This window comes from Chenopodium album, chromosome 25, assembly GCF_948465745.1.
Source record: "Chenopodium album chromosome 25, dcCheAlbu1.1, whole genome shotgun sequence".
NCBI classification, from domain to species: Eukaryota; Viridiplantae; Streptophyta; class Magnoliopsida; order Caryophyllales; family Amaranthaceae; genus Chenopodium; species Chenopodium album.
In genome coordinates, this window is record NC_137858.1 from 11,919,339 (window position 1) to 11,931,111 (window position 11,773).

Consider the following 11,773-nt stretch of genomic DNA (forward strand, 5'->3'; position numbering starts at 1 on the left):
ATTTCGCCTTTCTAAAGGGTTTTTGCTTTTTTAGTATACTGTATAAATTTATAATACTGTATAATTTTTTAGGAAAATTTGATTTTAATAATCCAACCTTTGACCGGTCTTAGTTTATTAATCCCACCTTTCAATTATAGCTGATTACTCCAACCTTTACACCCCATTCTATTTTATTAGGCCAAGTTGACCGGCTACCTATTGAATCAGGTAATTTTTTTTGTTTTTCCATTTTCATTTAAAAAAAAGATAATAAAATCTTCCCAGCCACCCACTTTCCCCTTCCCCGACCACCCCACCTCCCTGCTGTCCCTTTCCATCCATTTTCCGCCGACCACCACCTCATCATATGGTGGTTGGGGAAGGGCGTAAGAGTTGGCTGGGACTGTCGGGTTTCATGGAGGTGAAGGGTAGGGGGAAAGGAAAGAGAAAGAGGAAATAGAAATATATTTTTTTAAAAAAAAATAAAAAAATATTAAAAAATATTTTTAGACCAATCATAACACGACATGTGGACAGGCAACCTGTTGTAGAAGGTGGGATGACTTGTTGGGTTGGATAAAATAGAATGGGGTGTAAAGGTGGGAGTAATCAGCTATAATTGAAAGGTGGGAGTAATAAACTAAGACCGGTTAAAGGTTGGATTATTATAATCAAATTTTCCAATTTTTATGCCAAATTTGCTTTTTTAGTACTCCGTATAATTATTAAAGGAAATGTATGTATCATACAATAAAAAATTACTCGTAATACAGTAGCGCCCGTAACGATGAAGTGAAAAAAATAAAAAATAAAAAAGCAGCTGCATCATTAAAAGTTGATGAAGCTGAATATACAAGTAAAAGTATAGACCTATCTCACTATCTCAGCAATGCAAAATTCTTTCTAGTTTGAGGACTGATGATTCAACTAGTCAAGCTGTGGCACCAGCAATTGTTTCTACTTCCGAGGGACGCCACAACGTCTTCATAATACAGACTAGTCCGTCGTTATCATTGTAATGAGTGATCTTCCAGTGAAGCGATTTTGCCATGTTTCTTACCTCGGACATGGTCTCAGCGTTGTCCCTTACTATTAATCTACCCCCTGGCCTCAAAATTCTATCTACTTCTGCCATCACCGAAACAATGTTGCACCTGTCACAGGAACGAAAGAAATAATTGTAAACTAATTGAAAAATATACAATAACTACCTACTCTATCACATGAATGATCTATTAGCATTTGATTTCCAAACCTTTTTGCAAGATCAGAGAAGAGGTGATCTGCATGAAGGAGATCATAAGATCTTGGGTAGGTGCTAAATGATTCACACCAGTCATGGTATATTCCAAATAGGCCACGCTCGTATATTACAGGAAGAGTGTCTGTTGAATTGACAGGAACTATATTCATCACCCACAGTTTCAAATCCTTCAAAGCTGCAGCAAATCTGTTGAAGAGAGAAATAAACAGCTGAGTTCGAGAAGTAGGCTAGTTTCTTTTACTCGAATGGCAGGGTTAATCATGCCTACTAAGAGGCTATTTAAAGGGTAAATGAATATGACTTTCATACATCAATCTGTGCATGTTTGTGTTACAATAGCCAAAGAGAAGGATAGCAGCATAACCATAGCGCATGTTTGTGTTACAATAGCCAAAGAGAAGGATAGCAGCATAACCATAGCTCCTAAAATCAGTAATTCAGTAAAAATTCATTGTATATATTTAGTCTTGACTTAACCTATCAGAGTTAACTATTCAAGTAATCCACACGTTTCCATGCTGGTTCCGTTTCCTATTATTTTCTTTTCTTTAAAAAAAATAAAATAAAAAATCTCTTTTCCATGGGACAAGGGTGTTGACAAGGACTGAAATATCATTGACAAACTAGCTAAGTGGAAAATATTATTTGAAATCTTACCCTCCATATGATGCTCTCATGTCCATGACATTTCTAACCAACGACCAATCAATTCCAATACCATTCAAATATGTATTGGTAATTTCATGATTCCAGTGGTTATGGTCATCAATGAAGTCCTTGGGAGAATTTCCAACAGTAGAACCCTTCAACCAGTACGGAGGTTTCCCCAACCTTGATGGCCAAGGTGCTGGCCATTGAGCCCCACGTTCAGATGAATCTTTGGCCACTTTGTGTATGCACTGCTGAAGTGGTGTATACCTAAAAAGCACAATGTCAATAAATCAAGCAACAAAGATTATTCCTGCAAAACATCATAGAAAGAAAAGGCAATGCCTTTACACTTCTTAATTTTTCCATTTTCTTCTCTTTTATAGTAGAGTAGGCATGCCTCATTGAGAGGAGGTAGTAGCAAAGTAAACACTTCTGCCATAAAAGTATGTCCATTGTACATTCTTCCCTTTAGCAATCTGAATAGGTAAGTCCAGGAAACGGAACAAATTTCAACTAGGCCAGGACTCTCAAAACGCAAAAAAGAGGAAAGAAAAGGGAGCATTACGTTATGTCACTCTAATTAACAAATTCAAATGCTCTATCCTTATATCTAATAAATGCTCTAAGTCAGCATCTAGTTGATCCCAATTAAAAAAACGTGCACACCTATGGGCCTACCTTTAATCCTCACCACAGAAACGAGCTAGGCCTTGTTTGGTTCAAGTAATGCTCCTTTCTTTCGGATATTATTCTATTTTTTGGAAGTAACTTCTTAAAGTTAAATTTCTATGTTATCACTTAAGTTTGCAACATGTACTATATAATGCCAAAAAAGAGTAGAATCTGTAGAGCAGAACCAACTACTTCTTAATTAAGGTGTCCATGCAAACATAGAAGCAATAAGCACATGCAAAGTTCACTTCCCAATCCATTGACATTTTAATTGCAATAAAATAGTATACATATATACTTGGAATTTGCTTGTCAGGTTGACCAACCATGTGATGACTAAAGAGAAAAACTAACGCAGTTTCTTCAAGGTTAAATCATAATCAAATGTTAGGCAGAAATTACCAGGCATCATTAGGGTCATCCAAATCTTCGCAAAGTGGAGGATCATTTGTTGGCCTTTTTTCATAGCAATCATTTGAACTAGTTTTTCTGAATATAGCTGCAGATTTTCTGTTAACTCCATCTTTCCCCACTTTTACTAGTTCCCAGCACATTGCCTTAGTTAGCTTGGACATCTCTGCATGCATAATACACAAACTCTATAAGTTTGCCCTAAAAGAAGCATAGCTAAGCACTGATGATACTCAAGATTCAAAAGAAATTCACCTTTCCAGATGCTTGTATCTTCAGCACCTTTTCGATAAACTGGAGTAGCAGACCATACAAAGTAGCCTCCAGGTCGCAAAAGACGATTCAGTTCCAAAAAGAGTTTACCACCTAAAGTCAATCCAAACAGTTTCATGGTGCAATCTGTTTGCATAAAAGGTATAATCCTGGTTCACTGAGATAAACATTACCTTCAATATGCCAAGGGACCCGGCAACGAGCACAATGGATAACATCAAATACCATGGAGGGATAGGGTAACCTTTTTGTTCCCATTACAGCTGAAATAGCAGGTATTCCTCTTTCAAGTGCAAACTGAACTTGAGCTTCATGTTCATCCTTGGGAGCTAATGACATAGTGAGTACATCTCTGTCAAAAAGATACCCTCCAAAACTGGCCACACCACATCCAACATCCAATACAACACGGCTTCGCTTACCCCAAGCAATTTCAGGAAGAGTCTGAATTTCAAAAGTGAATATATAATGCAAAAAATTTTAGTATGAAAAACTGACAAATGCAGTACAAAATGCATAATTCCCAAGATTAAAGCTCATAATAAAAATAAGAAGCAAAAAAAAAAAAAAAAAAAAAAAAAAAAAGAGCAACAATACCATTGCACGCCATAAGCTAAGAAAATTGCAAATTTAAGTGAAGAAAATTAATTGCATTGCCTTCTTTCTTTCCTAGTTTCCCTATGCATAATTTCTATCTTTATTTGATTCAAAGAAATGATTTAATCATCTAAATATCACATAACAAGGGTTGCTATGCACAGACATGACTAAGGAAAACTTAAGTGATAACATATATTGCAATCTTTTCCGTCTTTCTTTCACTACTTGTTTACTTTCTTTCTTTAACTACTCCTTGACTTTTGCTATGTCCATTAATGCAGAAACAAATATAACATCACATAACAAGTGTTGTTATTTGTACAGACATGACTATGGCAACAAGAAAAAAAAGAACTGTATATGTGGAATCACCTGTTGAATATAATCAATATAATGAAGAGCGCCATACTTAAATTGAGTCCCACCACCAGGGAAGGTAAGGTACTTATCATAAACCTTCACCCAGTTCTGTTTTCCCTTGTAATCAACAAGCCTTGTATGGGGAACGTTTGCGAACCATATCTGGATTATCCAATATAAAACTTATTAGAACAAGACTAAAGTAATATTTAAAACCTCTCTTTTCATTTCTCATTTAAAGCATTTAGTGTACCATGTCTCTGCTTTTAGGCCATTTGACTGGGGTTCTATACCCTTTCGGTAGAGGAACAAGACAAGTAGGAGCTTCATCAGGACAATGTCGTTCCCTGTGCTCGTAATGTCCTGTGGTGTGTAGCATTTTAAGAGCTTGAACATTGTCAAGGCAAGGAATATAATCTGGTCCTGCAGTGACATTACATACTTTCCATCTATATTCTTTTTGGAGCTTTGGCACTGAGAATCCCAGTGAGAGTTTTTCTTTCTCTGACTCTGCTGATTGCGTTGGCCAAGGCATAGCTTGAGGTTCAGGTGAAGTTTCATTTGACAACTCTGTCCCAGATGTTGGCTCAATTTTTGGCGCTAAAACACTGAAATCCTCTTTTAAATCCTTATTTATTTCTTGATCAGACAGATTGATTGCTCCATCCTGCATCTTCTTCATAGCATCTATTTCAACCTGAGCTCCTGGAATCCTGTTTTGGTATCCTTCACTTTCCTTAACTTTGGTTTGTGTTTCTCCTACTTTGTTTAATTCATCAGAACTCTCCTTAGGTCCAGCATTGTCATCATGTGTTTGGACTACACCATCAAACTTGTCACTAGTAGTTACTTCCTGCTTACTCGCATCTGTCCCATCTTCTCCACGCTTTTGCTCTTCAGCTCCCTTGTTTTCTGCTCCATCCCTAGAAACCAACTCTTCTTTTACCTTTTGGGAGCTTTGCTCCTCCGTATTCTGAGACTCTTTTGGATATGCATTTCCTATATCTTGAACACTAGGATTGCTGCCTTCCTGCACACTGCCTCTGCCACCATTCACTTTTAAGGCATCCACAGGCAACGTAGCATCACTCCCATCTACTATCTTCGGTATGCCACCCATGAATTCCTCTACTGATATTTCTGTGCGAACAGGGCTAATTGATGATGATTGTGTCATCCAAGCAGCTAGAAAACATGTAGAAACAAACCCCATGATACAAAATACCAAACAATAGTTTGGAGAATTCTGCCCATCAACTCGGGCATACCTTCCCTGAGCCATGACCTCTCAAGAACAATAAAATGCCTTTCAAAATAATACTCACAAGTCACAACCCTACAGAAGGGAAGTAAATAAGAAAAAAGGTCAGAACAAACCCACTAATCACAGAAAAGGACCTTAATCAAAGGTGATCTAAACTTCTCATTCAAGCTCTGGGGCTAATGGATTGGTTCAAAATATCTATTTCCAAGAACAAATCAGAAAATAGTGAAACCACATTGGAAAATAATGAAATTATGTGTAATATTTGCACAAGGGGACTAATTAGTAAGGAGGAGTATATGCATCATCAAATAAGTCACCATTATCGACTAAGCGATTGGATGCCAGCTAGCTGAGTTGGTGAAGTCTTAGGAGGTAATACCCAAGACTTGCACTCGGGATCCTGTCTACATCACTACCCTTTGTGGCACCCTATGTACCATTACCACTATTAATATGTTCTATATTTTTATGACATCAGACAATCAAGGAATATAAAATCAAGATTCTTTCACATTAAACTACATCCTATAGTTCATCCCATAAACAACACTAAATAGATATATATCTCCTAACCAAAACAAAAGCAGCTAGCTTAATTAAACTCTTTGGGGTTGGTACCCCGTACTCAAGACCTGAGATCAAATCCCGCCTACTCATCCTACTCACACCGACACAAAATCCAGTCCTAACAATGGAACAAACAAACATAGCATTTCTATATATGAACAAACAATTAGATGTATATCATATTGAGCAAATCTTGAATATATCCGAACAAGAAAAGAATTACCCACTTCACATTAGAACCCATCAAATATCATAAACGATCAAAGCAAAAGAAAAAGAAAAAGGGGGGCATGATATGAAATACCTGTAGTTGGTGGTGAAAGATCAAGGCATTGGATCTTAGGAGTGAGAAGATGTTAACTGTTAAGAAAGACGAATATCATAAAAAGGAAAAGAATTTAGGCTGAAAAATGTAATGTACTATTTCCATGTAATGTACTGATCTATTCCATTATGAGTGAGTGAATAAGAAATGAAAATTGTAATGTAGTATTTCCATTATCAAGAAAAAGCTACCTAGTGTTTCCCCGGTTTGAAGACATTCATTCCTCTGTTATTAATGCCTTGAACACTGTAAATTAACATAACAAAACAAAACCTAATAAATTTTAATTATAATTAAGTTAACTATAATATCCCCAATTTAGATGGTCGGGCCATTGGGTTGGGCGTAAAAAATTCGTAATCGGGCCATTGACGATCCAAAATAAAATACTACATCTGTTTCATATTATTCGTAACGATTAGGTGTTTTTTCTCTCTACATTGTGTCAAATCATTGTAAATACTATGAAGTGAAGGTAGTAGAAAAAAAAACACGGATTTTCGTTGGTGATGGTGTTTAGGGTATTTTTACCCTAGACAAGTGGACCAATGAGGAGGTGCCACGTGTCAGAGGCTGGCAGGTCACCCTTGACCAATCTCCAGCTGACACGTGGCCCCTCCAGATACTTTCATAGAATTGCGGCCTTCAAGGGCCCAATTCCCCAAAATCCGCTATTTGGCGGCGCAGCCCATCAGTCCTAGGTCAGAATGACCTAGGGAGGGGCACTTTTCCCAATGACCCTATAAATAGGGAGATATTCCCCCAAATTGGGGGACATTCAGAAATTTACCATCATCTATTACATCCTACTTTCTCTCTCATTAGAGAACTCCTGAGCTTGGAATCCAAGCAGATCCCCACCTAAATTTCCGCACTTTTTATTCTCCTTCAAGTTACTAAATTGAGCGTTGGAGGCGGAGCACCACCCAACTGGTGTCTTCGTTGTTTTTGCAGGTACAGAGTCAGCAGGACCAGTCTTCGAGTTGTAACTCTCCCAAGGGACAAAAACACCCAAAACAGATGGTGTTGCCCTTGGCTGGTGGTTGTTTATTATGAGGATACAAATGTTAGAGTAAGGCCCCGTTCTTTTTACCTTATTTTTGCTGAACTGAAATTATTTTAACTGAAACAAAATTATATTTGCTGAACTTAAATTATTTTTACTAAACTTAAATTAATTTTACTGATCTGAAATTATTTTTGCTGAACTGAAATTATTTTTACTGATTTTCTCTTATAATTCTTCTTTAAGAAAACTGAATTTTACTGAACTGAAATTATTTTTACTGAACTGAATTTAATTTTACTAAACTGAACTTATTTTTACTAAACTGAAATTATTTTTCTTAATATTATTTTTTTAAGGTGAAGAGAACAAGGCCTAAGTTAAAGGGGTGAAAACACACGGTACACGTTAGGTAGATTCGTCCATTTAAGTTAGAATGCGAGCGTTACCGGTTAGTAAACGTCGTTTAATTATGATTAGAATGAAATATTATACTTCGTACTAAATGGTGTTACATACGTTTAAGGTGTTTTTGATAATCATAGAAAAAATTGGGGGCATTTAAGGATACATATCCTTTTATACTTTCCCAAAATTGCACTTATTATACCCTCAATACTTAAACAAGTACGTGTATAAGATTTATGATACACTAGAGTGTCGTACTCAACAATCTGAAGGTATAATGGACTTGTACTCAAACTTATTCATAAGATGCATGATACACTCAAAAGCGTCGTACTCAACTATCCGAATGTATAATAGACTTGTTCTCAAACTTGTTCATAAAATACATGATACACTCGAGAGTACGTACTCGACTATTTGAAAGTATAATAGGCTTGTACTCAAACTCGTTCATTTGTCATACCCAACTATTCTAAAGTATTAGGGCTTGTTCTGATTTATTGAATTGAGCTGAATTGAACTGAAATGTAAATGAGAGAGGGAAAGTATTAAGGCATGTTCTCATACGATTATTTTCAGTTCAGTTCAGCTCTAATAAGATCTGTTCATTTCAGCTCATAATTTCCTTCTCTTATAAAATAATAAGTTCAGTTCAGCTCTAATAAGTTCAGTTCAATTCAGTTCAGTTAATAAGACCAGGTCCTTAGTAAACATGTACACAAACCCAATCTAATTACTTGTATTAGTGCATTACCCTATTGAATAAGCTCTAAATTGAGATATGAGTGGTAGATTAAAATGCCATGGATTATTCAAAGAATATGGTAGGGACAAAGCATCCACATCCACATCCACATCCCTCAATTCTCAAACTCTCTCCAATTTTCATACTACTTCCTCCACACACAAAATCCCTCATTTTCTCTCTCCTCTTTCACCCCTTTTCTCTGCAACCTCTCTCTTTGATGACAATGGTGGTGGGTATATAACATGAAGAAGAGTAGAGGAGAGGGAATTTTCATGTGCTTCCATGGCCAGTAGTTGGACTTGTGCATTCTCACTTTCACCCCACCATTTTTTTAGCTCTAAAACTCGAAGCATTTTCTGTAGTTCTGGGACTAGAAAACCCATTTTTACTCCAATTCTTTCTTCTGTTACTAAAGGTGGAACACCCTACAAAAATGCCCTTATTTCTGAGGTATAAATTATGTTCTTGGTTTCAATTTTTTGTTTTTCTGTATTGATTGATTGTAGTTTGTGACCCATTTCAATTTTGAGCAATTTGGGTAAGTTTTTGTTATATGGGTTTGTTTGGGAATGCAATTTGGATGTGGGGTCACTCTTTTCATCATTGCTGTCTGAATTAGATGGTATAATTGTAAATTTGTAAGGGTAGTTCAAGAATTCTGGGAAGAATGTAGGAGGATTGATTCAAATAAATTAAGAACTTGAATGTTATGATTTTGAACTGCATGATGTAATTGAAAGTATATGATTTTGAAGCTAGATTGCAAGCATTTTGATGGAATAATGTTGAATTTGTGTTGCTTGATTTAAAACAGATTATCACAGAAAATGAGTGAAATTGTGAGAAATTTTTTGTGTATAGGTGGTAAGTAGGATAGTTGTGGTTGTATATTGACTTTGGAGGTTGCACTTTATGGTGTTAGAGATGGTGTTAGGAGTGCAGATATAGGTTAGTGGTGGTGATATTTTAGTGGTTTATGCCCTGGAAAGGATTCCCCTTACAGTTCCTAAGTACATTATCGCCACGCTTTATCTGGCAAGAGTCCGAATGGCTTCTGCTTTTAAAGGGTTTAATAGGTACTTTGTAGCTTATAATCTTATATAGTTATCACTTATGATAAAATCTACTTGAGCAATGGTAGGAAAACTATGACCCTGAACATTCTGTATAATTATCTCGTTGATAATTGATTTATGAAGTGTAGTAAGCTAATAGAAAATTGTCTAGGGGATGTAAGCATGTAACTGGGATGTTTAGGGGGTATTGGGATTTAGAAGCCGAAAAGAATTAGTTAAAAATCAAAAGTTTTTTGGTTGAGAAGCCATGAATTAGATTATGTTTGTTACTTGGTATAAAGTTATGAAGTTGTTGATTAATTGGCATTAGTATTTTAGCCTATTCAAAAAAGTTGTCAAGCTTAAACTTTTAGTGATGAGATTCTTTTTGGCATCCATGATGTTGTTAGGCTGTTAGAATTTTGGGTCCTCAAGCGAAGTTCGAAGCATCAAAGTTGACGGTGGATTTCATGGGACAAGAAGTTGATGAGTACACCAAAGTTGTGCCTAGAGTCTACATTCTCTCGCATTGTGATTTCACTGCGAATTTAACACTAACCATCTCCAACATCATCAATGTTGACCAGGTATGCACCTTAAGGTATGCATAATGGCCATTTCATCATTCCCTCAGCATAGTCTGAAACAATTGTGTTCCTTTCCTTGTTATTTTTGGTGTGTTCAGTTTCTTTTAAATTTGGATGTAATTCCTCCTGTCACAAAATCTGATTGGTCTTGATGTATTTCACAAAAATTGTAATTTCTTGATCAAATCCAAAATTTATGATTCCCTCAGATCAGCTAGGTGTAATTGAGGTAGTTCCTGACCTGACATCACTACTCTATGCAGGCTCACTTAAAATGCTTTAAATTCTAGTAATGTTAAGCAACTGAAAAACTTGTGTTCTAAACTTGCAGTTGCAAGGATGGTACAGCAAGGATGATGTAGTCGCTGAGTGGAAAGATATTAAAGGGAAAATGCATTTGGTCGTTCACTGCTATGTTAGTGGCCCCAACAACCTCTTACGTGATCTGGTTGCTGAGCTACGATATCACATTTTCTCTAAAGATCTTCCATTGGTGAGTTCATCTTCCTACCTAAACAACTTGAATATCCACTATGATAATCAATTTTTAAAAATTTGTTCTTTTGTTGGCCTTGACTAGGTGCTTCAAGCTGTTCTGTATGGAGATTCAGCCCTCTTTAAGGCACATCCAGAGCTTATGGAAGCTGTTGTATGGGTTTATTTCCATTCAAGTTCGGCCAAGTACAATTGCATTGAATGTTGGGGCCCTCTCAAGGATGCCGCGCAAGTAAATTATCTTTTGATAAATTCTCTGATTTTTTAGTGTTACTCCCTTGGTTCTTAGATAATAGGCCATAGTTCTATCATAATTCACCCTTAATGATACCCTTAAGGCCTTAAAAAGAATTCCAAAGAATGTTTAACATTAGTGAGGAAGTGATGTAAAAGTTCATGCAGTGATCTATACTTAAGTTTAACTTTTAACCTAATCTCTTCAATAAACAACCCTCAAATTAAGTGTGGCCTATTATATATGAATAAGTATCTGTTTGTTTAAGCTTATTTCAAAATGTGTGAACGTACTTACGGATATCATGTTTTCACTTTCCAGAAAGGGAACCAAGTCCGTGGCTTGTTAACTACAAATGACACAGGGACTCTGCAACAACAGAAACTACAAAGTCCCAAATGCTTTTTACAAGCTCTATTTACTTTTCTTCTATGAGTGGCTTTTGTACAGCAAATCACACAATCTTAAGCCGGAAACTCGATTCTTCTTACCTGCAACATATATTCTTCCAGCTCTTTGACTCAGTTGATGTAGGAAGGCCCAGGTTAATCCTCAGCTGATGGGATTGTAATTTGTCAGGGAGTTAATGTTTCAGTTTTCAGTATACATTGTCAAACACATTTTCGGTGCTACTTGGGACTGTTTTGTTGATTGATTCATTTAATTGATCAATGATTTATAGTTTTTGTATATATGTATATTATGATACACATTTGTGGTATTTCTTCATCTCAAAATCCGATGATTAAACCTATACCTTCCTTTTAAATCCAATATTGAAGTTATGAGATTTGGCGTCAGGCAATTTACTGGCATTCTATAAACTCACAAATTCTTGTCACTGTTATCATTAGTGGGAGTTACTAC

At 36.2% G+C, this 11,773-nt stretch overlaps 2 protein-coding genes across 2 annotated transcripts; one reads left to right on the plus strand and one right to left on the minus strand.

Annotated features, from left to right (window-relative positions):
• Window positions 1-616: 616 nt before the first annotated feature.
• Window positions 617-6,587, minus strand: LOC145613260 (putative methyltransferase PMT25). Its single transcript, XM_081668332.1, has 9 exons — window positions 6,352-6,587; window positions 4,467-5,549; window positions 4,226-4,375; window positions 3,427-3,697; window positions 3,236-3,346; window positions 2,972-3,146; window positions 1,904-2,164; window positions 1,238-1,432; window positions 617-1,136 (listed from the first exon to the last, which is right to left on the minus strand). The coding sequence occupies exons 2-9, from the start codon at window positions 5,493-5,495 to the stop codon at window positions 914-916; spliced, it is 2,415 nt and encodes an 804-aa protein (XP_081524458.1). The 5' UTR covers window positions 5,496-5,549; window positions 6,352-6,587; the 3' UTR covers window positions 617-913.
• Window positions 6,588-8,658: 2,071 nt separating this feature from the next.
• On the plus strand, window positions 8,659-11,696 carry LOC145614617 (magnesium dechelatase SGRL, chloroplastic-like). The gene is made up of 5 exons (XM_081669681.1): window positions 8,659-8,984; window positions 10,000-10,176; window positions 10,508-10,669; window positions 10,757-10,903; window positions 11,228-11,696. The coding sequence occupies exons 1-5, from the start codon at window positions 8,817-8,819 to the stop codon at window positions 11,339-11,341; spliced, it is 768 nt and encodes a 255-aa protein (XP_081525807.1). The 5' UTR covers window positions 8,659-8,816; the 3' UTR covers window positions 11,342-11,696.
• Window positions 11,697-11,773: the final 77 nt, after the last annotated feature.